Below are 27,967 nucleotides of genomic sequence, written 5' to 3' on the forward strand. Positions count from 1 at the left end.
ATTTTTTTTTAATTTTTTATTGTGGGTTGTTCAAAACATTACAAATTTCTTGACATATCATATTCCACACTTTGATTCAAGTGGGTTATGAACTCCCACCTTCACCCCATACACAAAAAACAGTGATCTCTAAGTTTTTATTTTATATCCCTATAGGTCTTTATGTTTTAGATGTTCCCTAATATGTTTCTTAATTTATAAAAGTATGCATACATACATAATTTTATTATAAACTGTACATAAAACTGAAATTCTAAAAGGATAAGATAAAAACAAATGAAATGAGATTTGTCTTCAAGTTATTTTTCAACTATTCAGTTCTACTAGTTTGGTTTCTGTACCAAAGTGGGTCATTACAGGTATGGCCTTGGCATACACATCTTCCATTTTGGATTACATTCTCTTGAAGGTTGAATTTGAAGAATAATGATTTTATAGATACTAAACTGGAGCAGGACACTGGAGAAGGGTTAAAATTAGGGGAAATTCCATTTTAAATCAAAGTATGAGATTTGTCAGGAAACTCAGGATGTATTAGAAAATTGTAATATATACTAATTTCCTGTAAAACTAAAAACAAGTTTTCTAGTTCCACAATGGTGGAACAGGTACTGGGTAATAGTTACAGACATTCTCATTCCAAAAGGAAGAGAATAAAATAAATATATCATTGGTACCAAGCAATTTCAAAATTCAGCAGGGCAATTCCATTAGGTTTCAAGGCTTGGGGATAATCCTCTATGGCTGGATACACTGTCCTGAATCTGCAGCTCTAATCTCTACACTCATGTCTTTGGTTTCTGCACCTCTGACTCCAGACTGTAGGGCTAGACTCAGGCCTCTGGGGCACAGTCCCCACCATGAAGTCATTATTCCTTTTCCTTTAGAGGGCAGCACACTTCTGTAGCTGCGCAGTTTTATCAGCCTATTTTTCACCTAAGGAATTCCATGAGTTTGATAATCTTCTTTCATTTCATCCTGTCTCTGTTCTTGCAGTCCAAGCTGGCAGTATATCTGCTAATTTAACATTTCTAACACTCTCTGGGTTTCCTGGGATCCATGCCATTAGTCAAGCGAATCCTTCCTCCACAAATCTTTCTTGAATAATCTCCTCTCTATTCCTGGGCTTCGGCTATGATGGCTGAAATTTACCCATGAATCACATGCCTAATCCCTTCAACACTAGTAAAAGACTGTCCAATTAAACCCTTGACCAGAGAAAAAATTTTTTCTTACTAGAGAAAATCTTCCTAAGCATGAATCTAAGTTTTTAAATATTTTATTTGTTCTTTTTAGATATACACAATAGTGGACTGTATTTTGACATATTATAGACACATGGAGTATATTTCCCATTCCTGTGGTTGTGGAGTTACAGTNTATATATATATATATATATTATGCTGATTGTAAGTCCTTTGGGTATATGCCAAGGAGTGGGATAACTGGGTCAAATGGTAGTTCCATTCCAAGCTTTCTGAAGTATCTCCATACTGCTTTCCAGAGTGGTTGTACCAATCTGCAGTTCCACCAGCAATGTATGAGTGTACATTTTTCCCCACTTCCTCCCCAATATTTATTGTTACTTGTACTCTTGATAATTGCCATTCTGACTGAAGTGAGATGAAATCTCAGTGTAGTTTTAATCTGCATTTCTCTAATTGCTAGAAAAGCTGAACATTTTTCCATATATTTGTTGGCTTGATCATATTTCTTCTGTGAAGTACCTGTTCAGTTCCTTTGTCCATTTATTGACTGGGTTATTTCTTTTTACAGTGTTAAGTTTTTTGTTTTTTGGGGTTTTTTGTTTTGTTTTGTTTTTTGTTTTTTGTTTTTAGTTTTTTGTATATCCTAGAGATTAATGTTCTATTTAGGTGAAGGTGGCAAAGACTTACCCCCATTCCTTAGGCTCTCTCTTCACATTCTTGATTGTTTCCTTGCTGTGAAGAAGCTTTTCAGTTTGATACCAACCCATTTATTGATTCTTGATTTTACTTTTTACTCTTTAAAAGTTTTGTTGAGGAATTCAGTTCTGAGGCCAACATGGTAGACATCTGGACCTACTTTATCTTCTTCTAGTAGCTGCAGGGTCTCTGATCTAATGTATAAGTCCTTGATACACTCTGAGTTGAGTTTTGTGCAGGGTCAGAGAGAGGGGTTTAGTTTCATTTTGACACACATAGATATCCAGTTTTCCCAGCACCATTTGTTGAAGAGGCTATCTTTTCTCCAAAGCATGTTTATGGAGCCTTTGTCCAGTATAAAATAACTGTATTTACATGGATTTCTCTTTGTCTTCTATTCTGTACCATTGGTTTTGGTGCCAATACCATGCCAGTTTTATTACTATCACTCTGAGTTATAATTTAAGGTCCGGTACTGTGATGCCTCCTGCTTCACTTTTCTAAGAATTACTTTGGTAACATGAATCTAATTTTGTCATGCAACCTGTATAGGCTGAGAGTATGCCACTGCCTTGGAATGACTTTTTGAATACCATATCAAAATCTCAAGCTACAAAAGCAAAAACAAATAAATAAACAGGACTCTATCAAGTTAAAAAGCTTCTGTGTAACAAAGGAAACAACCAATAAAGTGAAAGGGCAGGGCTAGGGATGTGGCTCAAGCGGTAGCGCACTCGCCTGGCATGCGTGTGGCCCGGGTTCGATCCTCAACACCACATACAAACAAAGATGTTGTGCCCACCGAAAACTAAAAAAATATAAATATTAAAAAAAAAATTCTCTCTCACTCTCTCTCTCACACTCTCTCTTTAAAATAAATAAATAAATAAATAAACAAACAAACAAATAAATAATAAAGTGAAAGGGCAAACCACAGACTAGGAGAATATTTAAACCTAGTATATGATACATGGTTAATATCCAGAATTTATTAAGAAACCATACAATCTAACAGCAAGAAAATATATAACCAGGTTTAAAAAGGAAGCAAAGGAACTTAATATTTCTCCAAAGGACATAAAAATAGCCAACATTACTAATCATCAATGAAATGCAAATTAAACTACTGTGAGATACCAACTCACACCCATGAGGGTAGCTATTATCAAAAAGACAAAAGCCAAGAAATGCTGATAAAGGTATGAAGAAAATGGAACCTTTCACACTATAGTAGGAATTAAAACTAGTATAACAAAGTATGGAAAACAGCATATAGGTTCCAAAAGATATTAAAACTGAAAACTCCCATACCATAGTGGGGTTTGGGCATTAGGGGACTTTTACATCAGTAAAACAGAAGAAAGTCCAGAAACAGAGCCACAAATATGTGATCACTTGATTATGGGGGATAAAAAAACAAGGGTTAACAAGGCACTAAATGGGCAAAAGGAAAGTCTTCCCAAGAAATGGTGCCAAAACAACTGCATATAGAAGGGAAAAATAAATATCAAATCCTACACAATACTATTTATACAAAAATTGAACTTGAAATAGATCATAGACTTAACTATAAAAGCTAAGAGTAGAAATTTCTTGAAACCATTAGAATAATAACTTTGCAATTCTGGATAGGCAAAGACAACTCAGAATATGAAAGTATTAAAAAATTGATAAATTGATCTGTACCAAAAGTCTACAAACACACATCAAAGAAATGGCATTTTATGTGTAATATGAATTGTAATGCATACTGCTGTCATACATAACAAATTAGAATTAAAAAAAGAAATGGTATTCAGAATATATAAAGAATATAACAAGGGCTGGGATTGTAGTTCAGTGGTAGACCACTAGCCTAGCACTAGTGAGGTACTGGGTTTGATCCTTAACACCACATAAAAATAAATAAATAAAATAAAGGTCCAGAAACAAAAATAAAAAATTAAAAAATATAATAAGACAAACAATCTAATCATAACAGTAGGAAAAGGTATATACAGATACTTCTCAAAACAGACATAAAATGGCCAATAAGCATATGAAAAGATGTTCAACATAGTCCACAGGGAAATACTAACTAAAATCACAATGAGAAATGTACTCACTATAATTTCTAAAAATAAAAAGAGTGACAATCCCAAGGCTTGGCAATAATATGGAGCAACTAGAACTCTTAAGACATTTTGGGAAAATGGGCAATGGTTTTTAAAAAGTTAAATGTACACCTACTATACAACTCAGCCATTCCCTAATATGTTTACATAAATAAAATGAGAATGTGTTCACACAATGATTCACATACAAATGTTGAAGGAACTTTTGCTCACAATGGTCGAAACTGGAATCAACCCAAATGTCCATCAACAGATAAAATAAAATGTGATTGCTCCATAAAATAAAATATAGCACAAAAAGGAAGAAACCAGCTCATCCACATGTTGAACCTCAAAATTGCTATGATGAAAGAAAGAAGTTAGATCCAAAAGAATATACAAAATCCATTTACATAAAATTCTAGAAAAAAAAACAGATTTCTGTCTATAATCAAGAATGGAGGGAGAGATGGAATGCAAAGGGACAAAAGGAAATTTGTGGATTAATGGAAATATTCTTGATAGTGATCACTATTCCTTTATTATATATTTCTGTTTAAACTCAACAAAAATTATATTCTTTAAATGGATGCAGTTTACTCAATATAAAGTTTTAGCTTAATTAAAAAATTAAGAAATGCACAATTTAAAAAGGAAAGAAAGAAAAGAAAAACATTCTAAATACCTAGGTAGCAATAAGCAAGTCTTCTAATATCTCTGAGCCTTAGTTTTCTAATCCATGAAGTAGAAATAATACCTGCTTTTTAGGTTTATTGAGAGTATTAGTGATAACATATATGTTTTTAGAAGTGTCTACATAGCACCTGATAGGATAAAGCCTCAGAAAATAGCTTTGGATTCTGTTTTCAGTTCCACTTATTCTAAAACACTGATTTTATACACTATTCTCTAAGGCTTTACTTTGGAATATATTATGTTCAAACTACCTCTTATAAGCTTTAAAGGGTACTTTCCAAGTTGAATATCCTGGAATTTATTGGTTCACTCAAAAATACTACCTCATTCATAATGCTTGTGATCTTTATATTTAATCCATTAATTAGAAAATGAGCTTACAAAAATCAACAGTAAGAGCAGCTTATTATGGCCACTATTCCTAAAGTCTTCTCTTTCTCAACCTGTGTGAATAATAACTATATTTTCCATTTCATTTTCAGGTGCACCAGGTATATACCTATGACTTATTTATAAGATTTGAGTTGTTGTCTTTAGAAAACATCTAATGATTAGATTCTTTTCTCTAAACAGATGTGACCTACAGTTTGCATTACACAAATATACAGTGGTTTTTTTTGCTAATCTTTTTCTTACTTTGATACTTAAACTCACCTGTAATTTTTAAAACCACTCTCAGGATCTTATGATAATGTACTAATTTATTTTCCCATTAATTTTGACATTTTACTACTAGAGCTATGTATAAACTGAAATGTGTGCGATGTCACAGTCACTAATGAAAATGCCAACAGCCTATAATTGATTCATTTCCATCCAGAGAACTCTGCCTCTAAGTAGATCTCTCTTCATAAGTATATACTCTTCCCATAATTCTATGATAATCTGAAGGTTTTTGTTTTGTTTTATTTTGTTTTGTTTTTTAAGGGGATAAATCCTCAGAGAAGTGAATCAATATTTATTTTAAAACTTCATTTGAGAGAGAAAACTTTTAGAAAGAATAAAATTGGGGGGTTTTCTTTCCATTGTCATTACCATTTATTTTTTCAGCTATATTTCATTACACTTGGGAGTTCTAAAAATGTCGTTAAAAAGATCTAAGAACGGGGCTGAGGCTGTGGCTCAGTGGCAAAGTGCTTGCCTCGCATGTGTGAGGCCCTGGGTTCGATCCTCAGAACCACATAAAAGTAAACAAATAACATAAAAATATTGTGTTCAATACTACAACTAAAAAAAAAAAAAAAAAAAAAAAGATCTAAGAACAAAATCCAGATCTCAGTAAAATATATACCAACTTACTAGGACATCTTCAGCCATTCATTACCTTCTGGTTTCCAATCTCCTTTTAGTAACTGTTCAAAATTTGTGATAATGATACCACCTGCACCTAAAAATAAAAATTAAAAAATAAACAAGATTATTTAGTAACTTTCTTAAGAATATTTGAGGAGAGCCATAATTCTACCACCGGATTTAAAATCCAAGAGGATTCCCAAACAGAAATCTTGGAAGAAAGAAAAAAATTGCTTTGTAAGCTTAGGATACTGAAACATCTGCAATTCTCCCCTTTCACCAGCACGGCAATTGTCTATTTTACTGCACTTAAGCTTAAATTTGGGGTCTCAAGCACAGAGGTATGGCTAGAGGTTTGTTTCAGACCTAAAAAATAAAATCATATGTTTTACCATTTACTCTCCTGATATAATTAGTTTTAGGTACAGTATACTATAACAAGTTATTAGAGAAATTCATTCAATTCCTACAGAAAGCAACAATAAAAGCAACTGATGCATGAACATGAATCTATAACCAATCATATTTACTATTTCCAGTAATTCAAATTGGAGGAAAAGAACACAGAAAGAGCTACATAATTTCTTAAGTAAACTTGTTTTATTTATGTTAAAATAATTAACATAAATGTCTCTGGTTCATAAATCAAAGATAAAAATGAAATCAAAATCATAAAAATTTTATATAACAGTTAGGCTCAAAATAATGGCTGATGAACTAGTACTAGTGAAAAGTACTAGTTTTTAAATAATTTTGCTAGCCAACAGAAACAAAGTTTCTACCTCCAAAAAGACTGTTAATAAAAGTATGCCATCCCCATAATTATGGTACATCAATAAGAGAATACCTATGAACACATATTGTTAATATTACCTTGGGCCCATCCAATAGCTATCATGACTAACCAGCCATTTTTGTAATAGCTATTAGCATGTGTGATTCCACCTATTATTTTCCAAGTTCTGGTCACTTCCTTCATTCCCGCAGCCAGAAGTTGAACAGGTAAGAATGAATAGCCCTGGGAAATAAGGTCCCAAGGGCAAAAAAATATAATATACCTGAAATTAAAATTTAAATATTTTAATATGTGCACAGAATCAGAAGAACAGAAACAAAACTCTATCAGTACTAACAATATGGCATAACACAATAAATGGAATTATCCATGTAAACTTAGAATAGGAATCCAAGAAAAGCACATACTGTATAGGAAGGTCAATCTTTTAAATCACATGTCAAAATGTCATGATCAGCTGGGTGCGGTGACATACACCTGTAATTCCAGCAGCTAGGGAAGCTGAGTCAGGAGGACTGCAAGTTCAAAGCCAGCCTCAGCAAAAAGTGAGGTGCTAAGCAACTCAGTGAGATCCTGTCTCTAAATAAAATACAAAACAGGGCTGGGGGTGTGGCTCAGTGGTTGAGTCACCTGAGTTCAATCCCTGATACCAAAAAAAAAAAAAAAAAGTCATGACCTTGTGAATACTCCATAAATGGATGAAGTATCTACTGAGTTCCCAATTTGTGCCTATTTTCTGGAAGTATTGAATCAACTAACAAAATTAAGCAAAAGCATAATCACTTTTAGGGGTGAAGACTGCTCTAATTACACAATGTCAAGCAAGGTTGTTAAAGAACACTTTTTCATACAACTGAAAGAATATAAGCCTGGTTTTTAAAATTTAGTTGAACATGCTTAGTTTTAACCAATCATGTTTTAGAAATGAAGAGAAAATAAGTCGTTTTTTTTCTAGTAAAAATTTCTGACATTATTTGAACAGATGCTTAGGACAAGTGAAATTTAAAAAATAATTCACCAGAGGTGAATTGTTCTTAAAATATTAACAACCCTGCTTGCTTTTGAGCTATCACCTATCTTTGTATAGATTTATGTTGTTCACAAAGAGGCACAGGAAAGAAGTTACTGGGGATTGAGTGCAACCCTTTCTCAATTACCAAATGCCCTTTTCTCCAATTCATTTTTCTAGAGTATAAAGACATTGTATATGTTTTAATAAAATAAAATTATACATTAGAATTAGAAAAAATTAGTTTTCACTTTAACAGAAATTAAATTCAAAGGTAAAATACTGAAAGGAATAACAAAAACAATAGTACAAATGACCCCATTTCTCAATCCCTTCACTAAGTCTATCTTTAACATGAGTTAAAAACTTATGCTATTACAAGAGTAATCTTGGACTTTTCATATTCAAGATTTTATAATTATTTTTATTTCTGAATTAGTAAGTCCTTAATCAGATATTCCTAAATATGTGAATACCTACAATAAGCTAACACATTAAACAAACAAACAAAAAAAAAAACACCCTCCTTGAGTGCTAAATAGCCACAGAGCAAAAGATCATTTATTTTGTTCAGAAGACTTATAAATAAACATATCAGAAACACTGAATCTCTAAAACAACTATTCCTACTCTGTAACATAAATTAGATTTTTTAAAATTCCTTTAATGAATCACTCAACTAACACTCATTAAGTAATCACATGTCCCTCCTTATAACATCTCAGATACATTTAACTTCTAAAAGTGCCTAAAGAAAACATAACAGAAAAAAGAGAAAAATGAATGACAATAATGGATTTCTCACACATTTTTAAGTCTCATGGATTAAACTGATAAAGAAAGAAAAATGACCAAGGATAGAAATTAGTCCAAAAACAAGATACAAATAAAATCCTACACCACCAACAAATGAAAGCTAAACCACTTAAAGTAAGAAAGATGGGAGTAAAATTTCCCAAGGTTAGTCACTGAGAATTCTGTACTATCAATTCCATTCCTCTACAAAGATATTATCACTTAACTAAACCAAAACAGAACACTAAATAAATATAATTAATGTTGGTTCAATACAATAGTTTCCTCTTGTTCTTATTACTCTAATAAATTATTTTATATATGTGCTTTGAAAAAAGACTTACCCAATGACAGCTTGTCTAAATGTAATTTTAGCTATGCAACTGTATAATATGCAACATACAATAAGTTACACTTGGGAATTTAAGTTCAAGGTAAAAAAAAAAAAAAAAACCCTGGGGAATAAAAATCAATACGTAGGAAAATTATAAAATATTTGCTTTCTCAGAAGCAGATTTTCAAAAAGAAAACTCCATCTATAGGCTGGGGTTATGGCTCAGCGGTAGAGCACTTGCCTAGCACGTGGGAGGCACTAGGTTCGATCCTCAGCACTACATAAAACTAAATAAATAAAATAAAGGTATTGTGTTCCAACTACAACTAAAAAAAAATTTAAAAAAAGAAAAATCTTTCTAACCAATAATTATGACATAACCAAGTTAGTGTTTCTGTATGCCAGTAGATGGTGCTAATCTCCAGATGTGTGCACTATGATACTAAAGATGACCTTACTTGCTAGAATTTACACTCCAAACATCATTTTAATTTTCAAATTAAAATTAAATGAAGTAGTTGGGCACAGTGGCACATGCCTGTAATCTCAGTGACTCAGGAGGCTGAGGCAGGAGGATCGCAAGTTTGAGGTCAGCCTCAGCAACTTAGTGAGTCCCTAAGCAATTTATATAGATGTGGTCTCAAATTAAAAATAAGAAGGGCTGGGGATGTGACTCAGTGGTTCGATACCGAATACCAAAAATAAAGAAAGAAATAAGAAAAATTAAATGAAGCAAAGACTATATATTTATTCTAAATATTAAAACTTTAAAGGAGAAAACAGTAACATATACTATATGTCTTTAAATCAGAACCTTTTTTATATGTAAAGGTCTATGAGGACAAAGAAAAGATTCCTATTTGCAGAATAGGATGCAATATTGTCAGGTGTGGTGGCACACTCCTACAATCCCATCTACTTTGGAGACTGCAACAGGAGGATTGAAAGTTCAAGACCAGCCTCAGAAACCTGGCAAGACCCTCTCAAAATTTTAAAGGGAGGAAGGGGCTCAGTGGTAGAGTGCCCTGGGTTCAATCCCCAGTACTTGGGGGAAAAAAAAAAAAAAAAAGGAATACATTGCATGAACAAAGCACAAAGAACTAGATAGATACCCTAGGTTCCAATCACTTAGTATCTGCAATCCCTTGGGTAAGTTATTAACTCTGCATGCCTTATGCCTCATGCCTCAGTTATATGATCTGTGAAGAGTGAAACAATACTTACCTCACAAGATTCATGTGAGGTTTAAATGAGATAGTAAATATAAAGCACTAAGAAGAGTGTTAGGACATAATAAATGATATATAAATTACTATCATTACTGCGGTTTTGTAATGCACAACAAAACAACTGGAACCAATAAAATGCTCATCAACAATAAAATAAATATAGATATCAATATAATGGATTAAACAGCAATGGGAAGGAATGCACTATGGCTACACACAAAAACATACAGATGAATCTTAGTAATATATTATCAAGTGAAAAATTAATGCCCAGGAAACTATAGTCAGTATGATATTCCATTTTAAAATGGGTTCAGGTGCTAGGGGCTTATATAGCTCAATGCTATAGTGTGTGTTTAGCATGTTATAATGCCCTGGGTTCAATCCCAGAACCACAAAAAATAAATTAATTAAAATAGTGCCTCAAATAACCCAAATTTTCATCAACTAATTAAAAGGATTTTTAAAATGTGAAAAAAAAAATAGGGCCTCAAACAAACAAAACTAAAAATACTATTCCACCATGCGTCCAGCGCACTGGTTTCATTAATGAGGTTCTTGGCATAAAAGTTAACTAGTGAGATCGAAATAAACACACAGACTCAGTTACCTTTTTCTATGACCAGGTCCCAGACGGCTCTCCCTCTGGTTCATACCTCGAACCACCCGGTAGGGCAGCAAGGATTACTCAGGGCTAGCAGGAGAGAGAGGGAGCACGCCAGGGAGTAGCCTTTTATTGGGGAACAAGAAATTCAAGGGAGAATTCCATCCAATGAAGGTCTGGGTCAGTGACTGGTCCCCGGGGTCAGTGGTCAGTCACACCCCCACACGGACAGGCTCTCGCACCAGGAGAGGGCCGGGAAAGCTCCGACACAGTTTAGCCAGAGCGCCTCAGACCCAAACCGGGAGTTGCCCAGTCACGTGTGAGAATGGCTCCCCACATACTATTATTTATTCACCAATATAATATAAATTTTTCTAAAAGGTAAGATAAATACAACCATTAGGGTAGAGGTTATCCGTGAAAAATTAGAAGACAGGACAGAGGAAGAAAATGTATAAATGTATAAAAATTACTGGTAGAGAGAGTCCAGTTCTTAGGTTGGGTGCAATGCAGTGAGAATGTAAATTAATATAACGGTTTTGGGAAATGATCTGGCATCATATAATACAGTTTAAGAATCATTTTCCCTATAATTGAATATTACTCTTAAGCATATGCGAAGAGAAAATCTTACATATGTACACCAGTAAATATGTATGAATTTTCTTAGAAATACTGTTTATGATAGGAAAAAAGTAGAAACAACTGTCAGTAGAGAAAAGGAAAGATTATGATGTGATAATTCTGTTATGCTATACAACGGTGAAAATTGATAAATTACAACCACACACAATAAAAATGAATTTCAGGAATAGAGGTTGAACAAAAAACAGCAAGTTACAGAAAAACATATATGATTCCATTTATAAAATTTCAAAAATTATATTGTTTTGAGATATAAACATTGCTAAAGCTACATAGAAAAGCAAATGAATAATAAGCACAAAACTATGATGATTCCCTCTGAGGAAGGAAAAAGGGGGACTAGAGAAGATACTGGGGACATCAAAACTAATAGAAGGATTCTGGGAAGATGGTAGTGATTGAATATATCTTAATTTACTCAAATCCCACAGAAAAACACAGAGCAACGAGACAGCCAACACTAAAATCCTATATACAATACTAATAAGAAAACCTCTCAGACCCCAAAAGCAAGTGGGAAGAGACAAATCACCAACACTCAGAGAGACCAACAGGAAAAAGATACAAGCTCACAAACAAAATAACACTAAAGGGAGCAAATGGGCACTCACCAGAAAGTACATGTAGGCCAATTTGAAGAAAAACTAGAGGGTTTCTGTCTGTGTGCTCGCCTGCACATTTGTTTTAGTAACTAGAGATTAACCTAGGGTCTTGTGCATGCTAAGTAAGGTTTCTACCACTGAACTACATCCTCATCCCTTTTTATTTTGAGACAGAATCTTACTAAATTGCCCAGGCTGGCCTAGAACTGGTAATCCTCCTGCTGCTTCAACCTCCACATAGCTAGGATTGCAAGGGTGAACTAACATATATGGCAGCTTAAACATCAGATAGGACAAGGGGTCCACGATAGAAGATGGGAAAAGGTTTAAACAATTTAGTCTGTATGAGCTTTCAAAACTGATCCACCAGGATGATCTTCTAGAACAGGCCCCATATTGAAAACAAACTGCTGGAATAAAATCAAAACAGAGCAGGATAGAAAAATAAAAGAAAGAGAAAAGTCCAGACCAAAATGGGGAAGGAGAAAAGACCCAAGAAATCTCAGGGAACATGTACCATCATCTTTTGAATGCTACATTAAAAACAACAAATAGAAGCTCTGTGAAGTCAGAAAATTCTACCTAATTCTGAAAGCCTAAAGGAAACCAAATTCATATAAATATTACTAACAGAAAATTATTAAGGTCAAATCTCATATAAACTTATTACAATAAAAAAATAAATAAAGTAAGCCCAGTGGTAAAGCACTCTCCTAGCACGTGAGACACTGGGTTTGATCCTTAGCACCACATAAAAAATAAATAAATAAAATAAAGGTATTGTGTTCAACTACAACTAAAAAAAAAAAAAAAAAAACACACTCAGGATGTTTCTGCAAATCAGATTAGAACTGTAGCTCATTATTTCAAAAAAAGAAAAAGCTGAAGACATTAAGAAAGTGATATAAGACATAAAAAGCACAGCAAACATCAGAATTAGAAAAAAAACTAAAAACTAAGGATTATGAATAAAAATAAAAAACAAAGGTAATTTCAGATATGAAGACTAAACAAGAAAACAAAAAGAGAAATAAACACAACAGACAATGCATCCAAAGAAATAGAAGAGGAAAAGGTAAAAATATTTTAACTTAAAAAGACAGATAAAGGGCTGGAGTTGTGGCTCAGTGGTAGAGCACTTGCCTCACATGTGTGAGACACTGGGTTCATTTCTCAGTACCACATATAAATAAACAAATAAAATAAAGTCCATCAACAACTAAAAATGTACATATTTTTTTAAAAAAGATTCATTGAAGAAAGGCAAAGAAGAGCCAATCTGCCGGTAATAATAGGAGTTCCTAAAGAAAAACAAGTCCAAGGAATCATACAAATACTCAATTTTTCCAAATAAGAAAACATTTATATGTACTAAAAAGAACATCCCACATACTTGAAGATACTGCCCCAAAATGACCAATCAAAACATGTTTTATTTAAATTATTAGACTCTAATGAAAACAAAATTCAGGAAAAAAAAAAAAAGAGCGAAAGAGAAAGCACATGACTTTATAAGTGCAAGAAAATTAAAAGACCATTAGACTTTTTCACAGCAATGCTTTAAGTCAGGGGGGAAAAATGAAATAGTACATTTAATATATTAATTATACATGTGTCAATGATTTTATATTCAATAAAATAGGCTTTAGATAAGGCAAAGACGAGGGAAGGGAGGGGAGGGGAGGGGAAAGGGGGTTAGGACAGATGGTAGAATGAGATGGATATCATTTACCCCAGGTACATGTATGAAGACACAAATGGTGTGACTCTACTTTGTGTACAGAGACATGAAAAACTGTGCTCTATATGTATACTATGAATTGAAATGCATTCTGCTATCATATATAACAAATTAGAATAAATAAATAATTTTTTTAAAATAAGTAAATAAAAAACTTGGCTTTTGAGTTAAAAGACACAAATAAACATCCTTATGTGAAAACTCTGGGACTACTATTCCTGATGAAATTTACTATAGCATAAGCTTCAGACAACCAAAATAAACAGATATAAGTCATAAGAACTAGTATTAAGTGTTAAAGTTAGCTGAAAAATAAGACTGAATGAAAACTTAAAAAGGGTAAGTATAGTATAAAATGGCTATAATATTATTAGAATGCAGAACGGTGCATTTGTATTAAACATAAGAGAGTTAAACATAAAAAGCAATTTTCACAACTGAGAAAGCAAAGAGGGCAGGGCGCAGTGGCGCAGGCCTGCAATCTCAACACCTCAGGTGGCTGAGACAGGAGGATACCCACAACAACTGCGAGGCACTAAGCAACTCAGTAAGACACTGATTTTATTTTTTTTTTTAATATTTATTTTTTAGTTTTCGGCGGATACAACATCTTTGTTTGTATGTGGTGCTGAGGATCGAACCCGGATCGCACGCATGCCAGGCGAGCGCGCTACCGCTTGAGCCACATCCCCAGCCCCCAAGACACTGATTTTAAATAAAATGCAAAATAGGGCTAAGGATGTGCCTCAACGGTTGAGTGTTCTGAGTTCAATCCTGGTACCCACACCCGCCCCCCCAAAAAAAACAAAAGAAAGAAAGCAAAGAGAGAGCCTACAGACTGGGAGAAAATCTTTGCCAACTACTCCTCTGAGAGAGGGTTAATCTCTAAAATATATAAAGAACACAAAAAAATGAAATAAAATAACCCAATCATTAAATGGACAAAATAACAAAACGAAACACAAATGGCCAAAATATATATATATATGAAAAAAACGTTCAACATCTCTAGCAATCAGGGAAATGCAAACCACAAATACTACCAGTCAGAATAGCAATTATCAAGAATATGAATAATAATAAATGCTGGCGAGGATGTAGGCAAAGGGTACACTCAAATATTGTTGTTGGTACTGCAAATTAGTACAACTACTTTCAAAAGCAGATTCCATTCTAGAAATGGAATCACCATATAACCCAGCTATCCCACTCCTTGGTATTTATCCAAGAATTAAAATCAACATACTATAATGAAACAGCCAATACAATGTTAGTAGCAGCACAATTCACGATAGCCAAATTATGGAATCAACCCAGATACCTGTCAATATATAAACAGATCAAGAAAATGTGGTATACACACAATGGAGTTTTACTCAGCCATAAATCAGAATGAAATGTGACATTTGCCAGTAAATGGATAGAAATGGAGAAAATCATACATAGTGAAATAAGTCAGACTCAGAAAATCAAGGGTTGAATGTTTTCTCTTGTATGTGGAAGCTAAAGCAAAATAAGGGGGAAAAGGCAGTGGGGGAGGGGATTGGATATCATAAAGATACAGGGATGATCAGTGGATTAAAAGTAGGAAAATGAGAGGGAGAGAGAAAAGGAAGCATAAGGGAAAGAAATATGGAATGAATCTAACAAAACCATAATATATACATATATAAATGTACCAAACGGTATATCTCCTCTATGTATATGTAGAAAGTACCAGTCAAAAATAAATAAATAAAAGAGTGAGAAGAGAGAAAAAAAAAAAGGAGGAAATTAAGGAGGGGGTAATGGGGATTGAAATCAAATTCTTTGTATGTCAAAAGGAACCCAAATATTATATATAAATATAAAGCTCTAATAAAAAAAAAAGTTTCCAGTAACCAAATTGGTGACAGTACTACTATACTCTAAAACTATCATGTGCATAATACAGAATAAAATGAGGGCTGGGGTTCTAGCTCAGTGTTAGAGTGTTTGCCTTGGATGGGTGAGGCCCTGGATTCGATCCTCAGCACCACACAAAATCAAATAAACAACAGAATAAATAAGCAATGTCAAAATAGTTTAATTCTATCATGTCCTATTCTTTTAAAAATCAAAATCCTTAATATCAAAGAAAGAAGATATGTATGTAATAGAGATAAGATAAATAAAAATTGTATAGTTTTGAATTTGGATCAGAAATATCAATATGAACTCATAAGTTATTTTGTCTTTATTTTTCTTATCTGTTCACTGTAGTGGCCTAGAACCAATGATGAACTCAGTAATAATGATGATCGCTAATGCTCAGATTATGGTTTTGAAATGCCATTTCTCATTAAAAAGATACTGGAGGTTCTTAAAGAAATTCCAGAAGAAAAGTGCAAGATGAATTTTATAACACCAAAAGGCAAGGAAGCTAATCCGAAGTCTCAGGAGCCAATTTAAAGAGGCTCCCACTGGCCAAAGAATTAAAACAAAAATTAAAATTAAAACTCATGAAATATGCTTGAATCATGAGTTCATAATTATTGTTTTTTTAAACTGGTCATCTTTGGAGGATGACAGAGGATAGGTTAATTATACTGAAAACTAGTAAAGGAAAAGAAAAAAGTATTTATCCTGCCTTTCTTATATGAACTATACAACTGCTTTACCAAATAGTAGATGGTAAGTCAGAAGTATCTGTTTAGAATAATATTCTAACTGATGAATAAAAAGAAAAGAGGGCTGGGGATGTAGTTCGGTGGCAGAGTGCTCGCCTCACATGTGGAAAGCACTGAGTTCAATCTTCAGCACCACATAAAAAATAAAACAAAGGTATTGTGTTCATCTACAAGTTAAAAAATATTTTAAAAAATAAAAAGAAGGGGGCTGTGGTTCTGGCTCAGCAGTAGAGCACTCGCCTAGTATGTGTGCAGTGTGGGTTCGATCCTCAGCACAACATTTAAATAAAAAAATAAAATAAAGGTATTGTGTACAACTACAAAAAAAAATTTTAAATAAATAAATAAATAAAAAGAAAAGATAAAATTAGATCATTGCCATTTTACAATTCCCAATTTACTGTTACAAGCATTAAGTGTAAAACACTGTAAATATCACAAAAGAGATCAAATCAGACAATCTGAACCTATAAATAACTAAACTATAATATATCAAGGAATGAACAGTGGTGATAAAATTATAAAAATATGAAACGTGATTCCCATAGAAGTAAGGATGTGTTATTATAATGGTTATTTAAGGTGGGAAAGAGGTTGTGATTGGAATAAAACACACAGAAAGAACTTCTATGATTAGTGACAAAGCACAATCTCTTGACTGGGGTAGGGGTTACAAGGGTATACACTATAATAATTTACTATGTCAATGCATCTTTGTGGCTTTCTGAATGTTCACTTCATATAAAAAAATTTAAGTGGCAATTTTTTTCTTAATTAAATAATGGATACACAAGATTTATTACATCATAATTGTTTCTATTTTACATATACTTTAGAAATATTTTTCTACCTATTCTGTATTAGCTGAAAAGACTAATAAAGATTGTTTAGAGAAAAAACTCTATAAAGACCATAATCTAAATGCCTGAGTTGAAATTCAGACTTTATACCAACTCTTTAAGCCTCAACTTCCTCTTACATAAAATGGGAATAATAAAAGATCTGAGGTTAATGAATATGTTATTAATTCATTATAAAAATGCATTTCTCATTTTCCATTTCTAACATATGTCTTAGTTTAAGCCAAGAAATCATACATTTATAGACATGCAATTTCACTTCATTTAAGAGATCAATTAATCAAGATCTGTAATTCCTTGGTACTCAATTTCAGAAATTGCTCATGACAGTACATAGCAATCTACTCCTTTAGCAATGTATTTACTGAAAGCAGAATATTACTTGGTACACAGTTAACAAAACAAAGTTCTTGGTCTAATAAGCTGTTTGTTATTCTAGTGGAATTACAGCAACATAAAAAGTCAACGGTTAATATGTCAAGCAGTAATAACTCTAGGAAGAAAAATAGAGAAGGATGGTGAAAGACCTCTCTAATAAACTATGAGTCTTCTGGGAAAATAACATTACAGGGAGAAGAAAGCAAGTTCAAAGGCACTAAGGAAGAAAAATATCTTATATGTCCAAGAATTAGTGAACAAGAGTTACAGTGGTAAGACATTACATTAAAGAGTAGAAGAAAGGTTTTGTAGGGATTTATAGGTTATGGTAAGAGCTTAGAATTTTGTTCTTCATAAGGTAAGAAACTCTAGCATAAGGGTAACATGTTCCAATTTATTTTAAAACAATTCATTTCATCTGCTGCATGAAGAACAGACTCAAGAGATAATGAATAGGGCTGGGGATGTGGCTCAAGCAGTAACATGACTGCCTGGCATGCGCGAGGCACTGGGTTCGATCCTCAGCACCACATAAAAATAAAAATAAAGACGTTGTGTCCACCGAAAACTAAAAAATAAATTAAAAAAAAAAAGAGAGATAATGAATAGAGCAGCAAGACCCCTTAAGAAGCTACTTCAACTATCCAGGCAAGAAGTATTGGTGATTAGTACAACAGAAATAGAAGTATAAGTGATGGTGAGTGTCAGATTCTGGATATCTTACTTTTTATATAATTTCAACATCTACACACATAAAAAGAATTTTTCTAAAATGCTAATATCATTTTAAAATATCACTGTAGAAATAAAATCCTTGAAAAGTTTTTTAAAACAAAAAGCAAATGGAAAAGACTATATTTAGGAGATTGTTAACAAATTTATGAGAGGACTGGGGATGTAGTTCAGCAGCAGAGAGCCTGCCTAGCATGAGTGAGGTCTTGGTTCCATCACAGCTTCATGAAAGAGAGAGAGAGAGAGAGCGAGTGAGAGCGCGCGCGAGCGAGGGCCTATCAAGTTTGAAGGTTCTGAAGTCAAATTTTTTAATTTGATTCTAACTCAGTCACTTACTAGATATGAAAGTTATAGCAACATTTCTTTATTTCAGTTTTCTCAGTTGTCAAATGGGCATAAGAATAAAAACTAACTCAGGGGACTCCTATAATATAATATGAAAATGAATATAAAGAATTTAGCTGACATATAGTAACAAGTCAGTATTCAAAACTATCAAGTGTATTATTATACCCTTTCAAGTTTCTCCTGCCACAAGTTCCCTCATTTTACTTTTTATTATTGCTACTATTATTTATAATATCCCCTTCAGAACTAGTAAAACAATCATTTACAAATTATCATAATAAAAATGAAATCTTAAGTGTTCCTAACATCTTATATATTTAACCTGATGTGGTTTTTAATAGAAGCACAGTTTTGGCTTTCAACAGAACAAAGTTCACTGATTTGTAGTATACCTATTTTTTAACTTAATGGATCAATTCTCTAAAGCATACCTGAATTTGGAGTTACAAGAAGCCAAAGCAATTCCTAGCAACATTTTACTTCATTTCACAACTAAAAATTAATGTTAAAGATCTCATAAGGTTCTAAATAACCCAACAAAAAGTATGACAAAGGACAATTATATATTGAGTCATTTGAATCTTTTTTGTTTGGTTACATTCATGACATTTATTGACTTTTATTGTATTCTAATTCTGTGTGTGGTAATTCTGGATGTATAAGTTGAGCTCATAAGATGAAACTGTTTGGGGCCAAATATTTAATCCTCTTTCATGTCTGAAAAGCTAAATGCATAAGACTATGGTGGTAATAATTGCCTCTAGGAAAAAATAAGGGGAGGGGCTGGGATTGTGACTCAGTGACAGAGCGCTTGACTCGCATGTGGGAGGCACTGGGTTCGATCCTCAGCACCACATAAAAATAAATAAAAGTACTGTGTCCATCGAAAACTAAAAAAAAATATATAAAAAAAGAAAAGAAAAGAAAAAATAAGGGGAGAGAAAGGCAAGAAAGAGACAGCAGGTGCTTAAACATTTGGAATTATTTGGGTTTCTTCCTTGTACATAACTTTCCAAGAAGATAAAATACTTTTTAAAGAAAAAAATTTCATTTTACTAGCAATTTACAAAACAATTTTTAGAATGTCTCATAGTTTACCATAATGATAGCTTACCAGATTGAAGATGCCAGTAAAACATTAGTGTGATTTGCAAAAAACCTCAGTGGAGGCTCTGCAAGAAGTATACATGATAAAATTCCTCCACCAAAGCAGTGGAGCATTGCAGAAAACCAGCTTGAAAAAGGATTCTTCCATGCCCCTTCCACTGCTCCTGAAATGGTAAAGGCAAAACATGGTCTGAGATAGTTGTATATTAAATAAGCCCCAAGTACGCAATGCACTAAAGAAATAAACTTCTTAAATTCATTATTTTCAGCAACTTATTACTGTTCATAGTTGTGCCAATTACAACCATTAAACCATTAAAAACCATATCACTTGTTCTTTAATGCAAGACTGAACACATTTTTTAAAATGATTGATTTTGGGCACTTTTAAATTCTCTGTTCAGGTTCTTACTGCCAGCTTCCTGGTAATAGATGATTTAGTCTCCTTTCATTCCAAATCCTACTATAAGTATTCCCAGACCATAAGTCAAATTATGTATTAAGTTTATAATCTTAGGGCTGGGGATATAGCTCAGTTGGTAGAGTGCTTGCCTCACACACACAAGGCCCTGGGTTCAATCCCCAGGATCCCCCCCCCAAAAAAAAAACAAGTTTATAATCTTAAGTACTTTAGAAAATATGAGGCTGAAGTAAACAAACTAAGCTTTCAACATGACAAGCAAGAAACAAGAATAATAAACCCAAAGGTGAACAGTTTATGATGAGCAGATATTAACACCATCTCAAAATAAATCCTAACAAAATACTTACTAATTACTGAAGGAAGTAATAAATTTAGAGTGGAGAAGCCTTTCAGCCATCAATGTAAACAACATCAGGTGACTCCAGATATGATGCACTGAGAACATACCATCACTTCTGTGGTATTTCATTTTACTAGCAAAAATAAGCAATGAATTTATCTAACCAAACAAACCGAAGTTGAGGACTCTTCTGAATTAAAAAGAAAAAAACTAACAAAAAACAAAAACTGACCTATACAATTAAAATGTCAAGAAAAACAATAAAAAGGCCAATGACATGTTCCAGATTAAATATCATAAGAGAGAAAAAAACTAGGGTCTGAAGCAATGGAACTCAGCAACAGAAGACTTGCCTGACTCGTGTGAGGCCCTACTTGGATCCCCAGCACCAAATGTAAGCAGTAGATTAATTTGACTAAAGTGTACATAGGAGTTTCTTTTTTTTTTTTTTTTTTTTTTTNTCTAAATTGGTTGAAAATTTCAAAATTTTCTGTAAATTTGAAATTATCAAAAAAAAAAAAAAAACCATACCAAAAAAAGTAAACCCATCCAGAAAATAGAAGCAATTTATAAAATTTGAACTTGCCATCCTCCCACCTCAGCCTCCTGAGCCATCAGGTATGCGCCACCACGTTCGGCTAACAGTTTTTTAAAAAGATAATAAATCATGGTCAAATTGATTTTGATTTTATCCAAAGAATTAAAGGAAAGTTCAGTATTTAGAAATTCATTAATCCTCATTCATTACACAAGGAAATTATTATGGTCACTCCTTTAGACAGAAAAAGGTGCTTCACAAAAATTCAACATTACTGATTTTTTTTTTTTAATCAAGCAATGCAGGCAGAGAAACAAAAGTATTTAATCTGAATAAAGCCATGATTTATAGATAAGACATCAAACTTCATGGCACATTCTTGTAATCCCAGTTATATAGGAGACTGAGGAACAGGGATCACAAGTTCAAGGCCATCCTAGAGAACTTGTTGAGACCCTGTCTCAAATTTTTAAAATAAATAACTAAAAGGGGCTGGAGATATAGCTCAATGATCGACTGTCTGGGTTCAATCCCTAGTACTGCTCAAAAAAATAAAAAATTAAGACTTTTATGTGACAAAAGACTGGAATAAAATATTTTTCAACATACATAAGGCAAATGACAACTAATTATGAGGAAAAGTCAACAAACAAAAGAAAAATGGGCAAGTCACAAAACAGAACCATAAGTAGGTAGAAACATACCAAAAAAAGAAAGTCTTCAACATTAGTAATCAAGACAATCAACCAAAATGTATACAATGCATTCAGAAGAATAACATCAACATACTTGTGTTTAACAAGTATGGGAATTGATAAATTCATGTGCTCAGAAATAAAAATGAAAATAGTGCAACCCACAATTCCAAAAAATAGAATGTGGCCAGGATTTTTCAAAATAAAAAAAGGAGTCCATATAAGTAGAATCCATTAGCACATGGCTGAGTGCCCCTTTGTATGCACGTTTGGCAGAGGGGCACTTGCCCTGAGAGTGAGCCACAGTCGTAAAATAGTACAGCAGAAAGAGAACCAGGGAAAGGAGCATAACAGTCATACCTGGAGATGGAGGTGGGAGGAACTTTTGGAGGAAAGAGAACCACAAACTGAATCCTCTACTTGTGTGTATGAATCCCATACAAGTCTCAGGGTAGCCTCAAAGGACACCTACATACAACAAACTCAGAGTCTTAAAAAGAAATTAAATGAACTGAGATTGAAATTGCCACTCACAAAGAATGAGACAAAGCCTCTAACAAAAGTCTAAGCAAGTTGATTGCCTGTTTTTTTTTTTTTTGTATTGTTATATATATATGACAGCAGAATGAATTACAATTCATATTACACATATAGAGCAGTTTTTCATATCTCTGGTTGTATATAAGTATATTCACAGCATTCATATCTTCATACATGTACTTAGTTTTGGGGGGGTTGTTTGTTTGTTTTGGTGCTGGGGATCAAACCCAGGGCCTTGTGCATGTAAGGCAAGCACTCTACCAAATGAGCTATCTCCCCAGCCCTATACATGTACTTAGGATAGTGAAATCCATCTCATTCCACCATCTTTTTTAGCCCCATATGCCCTCCTTTCCCCTGACACCCTTTGCCCTATCTAGAGTTCATCTAATCCTCCCATGCTGCCCCTCACAACCTCACTATAAATCAGCCTCCTTATATCAGAGAGAATATTCAGCATTTGGTTTCTTGGGATTGGCTAATTCACTTAGCATTATCTTCTCCATCCCCATCCATTTACCTGCAAATGCCATGATTTTATTCTTTTATTGCTGAGTAATATTCCATTGTGTTTATATGCCACTTTTCTTTACCCATTCATCTACTGAGGGGCATATCTAGGTTGGCTCCACAGTTTAGCAACTGTGAATTGTGCTGCTGATGTGGCTGTGTCCCTAAAGTATGCTGTTTTTAAGTCCGTTCGGTATAGATCAAGGAGCAGGATAGCTAGGTCAAATGGTGGTTCCATGCCCAGTTTTCCAAGGAATCTCCATACTGCTTTCCATATTGGCTGAACCAATTTGCAGTCCCACCAGCAATGTATGAGTGTGCCTTTTTCCCCACATCTTTGCCAACACTTATTGTTTGTATTCTTAATAGCTGCCATTCTGACAGGAGTGAGATGAAACTTAGAGTAGTTTTGATTTCATTTCTCTAATTGCTAGTGATGATGAACATTTTTTCATATATTTTTTGACTGATTGTATATAATCTTCTGAGAGGTGTCTGTTGAGTTCCTTGGCCCATTTATTGATTGGGCTATTTGTTTTTTGAGGGGTTTAGCTTTTTGAGTTCTTTATATACCCTAGAAATTAGTGTTCTATCTATTGTGCGAGTGGTAAAAATTTGCTCCCAAGATGTAGGCTCTCTTATTCACCTCGCTGATTGTTTCCTTTGCTGAGAATAAGCTTTTTGGTTTGAATCCATCCCATTTATCGATTCTTGGTTTTAATTCTTGTGCTATAGGAGTCTTATTACAGAAACTGGGGCCTAATCCAACATGATAGAGATTTGGGCCTACTTTTTCTTCTAATAGGCGCAGTGTCTCTGGGTTATTCCTAAGTCCTTGGATCTACTTTGAGTTGAGTTTTGTGCATGGTGAGAGATAAGGTTTAATTTCATTTTGTTACATATGGATTTCCAGTTTCCCCAGAACCATTTGTTGAAGAGGCTATCTTTTCTCCAATGTATGTTTTTGGCACCTTTGTCTAATATAAGACAACTGTAATTATTTGGGTTAGTCTCTGTGTCCTCTATTCTATACCATTGGCCTACCAGTCTATTTTGGTGCCAATATCATGCTGTTTTTGTTACTATTGCTGGAAAAGAGCTATTTTGATGTTACATGGTCATGCTGCTTTTAGAGACAAACCCCTACATAAGATATGCTACCACTAAATCATATACATCCCTACACACACACACACACATACACACATTTTAGATATTTATCTGAGTATGTGTATCGGCACCATTCAGTACTGTCCCATGCAGGCGTGAATGACTGTCATACTGGTCAACACAATAAATGAATACGACCTTTGATCTTCTCCTTTTGGTTAATGAGCACTAGCTGAACAATGAACAATGCCATACTGAGCTACCTCAGGCTGAAAGGCAATACAGTGTGCTTAAGAATGTGGACTGGATCTTAACTGCTCAGAAACAAACTTACTCTTTGTATTAATAACTCTTTGTTTCTCACTCATACACACACACACACACACATACACACACTCCATCAAAACAGAGAAAAGGAAAAAAGTAACTCACCTCAGAGCATTGTTGTAAGGATTAACTAGAAATGAGTACATTTCAAGTACTTGGAATGGAGCCTGGCACATAGTAAGCAAAAGTACCAGCTACTATCACAGAAGTAAATTAAAAAAAAAAAAAAAAATGACCCTTCCTCTCGACTCCTACAATTCAGTCACACACCTCTGCTGAACGGTGACTATTTCTAGACAACTTCTATGTTTATTTACACACATACACTCTTCCTCCCCCTTCCATCTGTCCCCACTTCCTCCACCTCATGCATGTGTAGTACGCATGTCTGCTTTTCTCTCTCTCTCAGGTATAACCTGGTTAGCATGGAGCTGTATTCATAAAATAGAAACTCTAAGTGAGAGCTATAAAGGACTCAAATAACACAGCAGTCACAATGAAAACACATTCACAAGGTAACTGATTAGTTCTGAAAAACACAATTGGAATACTGACTGCTGTCTCTTCTGCATTCCTTAGTACTATTCTGATACTATTCTAACACTATCACTCACTGGCTAAGCCAAACCCAAATACACCTACCTCTCCTTTGGCCATTAAAACCAATCCAAATAAAATTTATTAAACACTTTTACACAAAAAATATTTAATCATAAAATATTAATTTCTTATTAAGTCCACCAAAATAACTTTGCTAGCTGTGTGTGGTGGCATACACCTATAATCCCAGCGGTTCAGGAGGCTGAGGCAGGAGGATCTCAAGTTCAAAGCCAGCCTCAGCAAAAGTGAGGTGCTAAGCAACTCAGTGAAACCCTGTCTCTAAATGAAATACAAAATAGGGCTGGGATGTGGCTCAGTGGCCCAGTATGCCGGTACCCAAAAAAAAAAAAAAAAAAAAGAAAAGAAAACTTTCCTTTTCCCTCAACATTCACTTATTTTATTCATTCTTCTTAAGATACATTTTTTTTCACAAATCACATCTCCATTATAAAATTGTTAATCCTGAGACTCTATGACATTTTAGTGTGAAATAGGTACTAATATAGAACGTTTATCATATGATGGAAAAATACATATGAAATATAACAAAGAGTTTAAGCATTAAAATTCTACTGCCATTAATCTCCCTTACCAAGGACTGTCAAAAGCCAGACAAATAATTATGACTGCTTATCAGTTTCATAACCTCTGGATTGGCCTCAATCTCACTCAAATTAAATTTCATTGTTTATAAAATAGAAATAATACATACCTTGTGAGGATTTAAAATGAGAGAATATATATAAAATACATTTTTATACCTAGTACATGGCTGCTTACTCTGCTCACTTATTTCTCTATTCAGCAGATTCATCATTACAACAGAGAAAGGAGGTAGGTAAATGAAACCTTCAGGCTCAGTTCTCTAAGCCCAAAATACAATTCTATTGAGTTCTTACTGAAAGACTAGGATATGCTTCCAGTTTTCCCAGAACCATTTGTTGGTTTAAAATTTTAAATTTTAAAATATTTAACATCAGGCTTGCTAATGGTTATTATGATATCCAGAGAGGAGCACAAGAATGTTCTAGCTTGCATAAATTTTAACTCCAGATGTTTACTATTTTTAAGCTGCATATTGCTTTGGATAAGATGATAGTGAAAGAATACTCATGAACCTAATAGCCTTAAATAAATGAAACTAAGATTTCATTTGGGAAAAAAAAAAGAATCAGGAAAAGAATAGATGAGGTGGCCTCCTCACGTAGTCCTACTTGCACAGTTTTCAATATTATTTCAGTGAAAAACATTCTGTTCAAGTTATTTTTAACATAATGATCTTTAAAAGAGAAAAAAAAATTTTTGTCCTAACTTGAATAAAGATGTTTGAAATATGCTGTCAATAGAACCATTTTTCCCAAAACTCCTAGCAAAAGTTATCACATGGAGACCCAAATCTAAGTACTGAAGACCCAAATCTAAGTACCAAATCTAAGATGTTGAAAACACAAATAACCACATATGGACTTTAATATCAAAATACTTCCATTAAGTGAAAAAGTAAGGGAAGAATAAATCCTGCTCCTCCCCCACCCCCCCACCCCCACGCCAGCTACTTCTGGTACTAAAGGAGCAGCAAGGAGGAAGCTGTGTGACTGGAGCAGGGTAAAAGGGATCAGGGATTTAAAGGGGAGCTACACAATGCATGGCTGTAGTTAGGGCCTATGAGGATCACAGGGGGAACCTGAGTTTTTCACCCTAACCAACTAAACCAGGATCTGGAAAACTTTTTCTATAATGGGATAGATAATAATATTTTCACTTTGTGGGCCAGACAGTCTCTATTTAATCATTTACCTCTGCAGTTATACTATGAAAGCAATCATAGATAATATATAAATGAATGAATGAGGTTGTGTTTCAATAAGACTATTTTCATTATAAAATGGAAGCTAAATATGAAGTTCCAAACTATTTCTGTAAACTCACTTAAAATCTACAAAATTCCAAAATTATAGCCAAAATAAAATCATTAGATTATGTTTACAATAGTCCTATTAACTTACTTGTAACAAATTTTAGAAAGATAGTTTTTATGTATGACAAACATGACTTTTTTAATTTCTTGGACTCAGTCTAATTTAGCTTGAAAGTAAAACCCTATTCTTAAGAACTAGTTTCACTGTAGCTATTTTTTAAATATTTAACATCCAGCTTGCTAGTGGTTAGTATGATTTCCAGAAAGAAGCACAAGAATGTTCTAGCCTGCATAAATTTTAACTCCAGATGTTTAGTATTTTTAAACTGTGTATTACTAATACTTTGCTTTATCCTTTTCCAGTTATAGATTTATCTCCTTAAAAAGAGAGAAAAGTTACCATAAAGGTCAGTGTCCAAGAAAGAACCTTGACCATTAACCTAGCATTTTAGGAGAAAGTGGTAAAAATGCAAATTAAAATTTTAGAAAACCATTTTCCACCTCTGCTTGGCATAAAACAAAATAAAATTGATAAGATCTGGAGTAAGCAAGCAGATTGTTCTAGAATCTGGAAAAAAAAGAAAAAGAAACTGGCAGTATTGATTAAATGCATGTACCTTGAACAGTTCTACTTTTGTGAGACTATTCTACAAATTTAAAAAATCAATATAAAAAAAGAAAAATGAATAAAATAATATATCACATTCCTCATAATGCTTTTTCATTAGAATTATTAAAAATAATCATGGAAGCAACAAAGGTTTACAGACTATCTGTGACAAAATTCAAGGAGTTTTTTTAGATCAAGTTTGAGTCACACTGAGACAAGTAAATACAAAGATCCACCCTCTGGTTATTTTCCCCAGTTCATTAATGCACATCTAGAATGGTTATATTTGGCAACTGGCTCAGTCCCCAAATTGATTCTCTGAGCTGTGGAGTAAGAATCATTATGGTAGAAAGGATCAACCAGAAACTATAGAGATTCCTCTTCTTGCCAACAAAGTAAATGAAAAAAATACCACAGATATAAGTGCCATAAACAGACTCAAAAGATGAAAAGGTGATGATTTGCTTAACTGGCCTTTTTGGACCACATCAAACAGATGGACCTGGTGAATGGCTGTATTTAAGATGAAGTGTTTTTACCA

General features: G+C 33.6%; 1 protein-coding gene across 1 annotated transcript in view; it reads right to left on the reverse strand.

Moving 5' to 3' along the window:
• Window positions 1-27,967, reverse strand: part of Tmem38b (transmembrane protein 38B) — a 56,980-nt gene that overhangs the window by 19,716 nt on the left and 9,297 nt on the right. Inside the window, exons 2-4 of the mRNA XM_015492221.2 lie at window positions 19,822-19,978; window positions 6,860-7,044; window positions 5,993-6,080 (exon numbers count right to left, since the gene is read on the reverse strand). Coding sequence (XP_015347707.1) covers window positions 5,993-6,080; window positions 6,860-7,044; window positions 19,822-19,978 — 430 coding nt within the window. The remainder of the gene's footprint in view (window positions 1-5,992; window positions 6,081-6,859; window positions 7,045-19,821; window positions 19,979-27,967) is intronic.

This window comes from Marmota marmota, unplaced genomic scaffold (assembly GCF_001458135.2).
Source record: "Marmota marmota marmota unplaced genomic scaffold, marMar, whole genome shotgun sequence".
NCBI classification, from domain to species: Eukaryota; Metazoa; Chordata; class Mammalia; order Rodentia; family Sciuridae; genus Marmota; species Marmota marmota.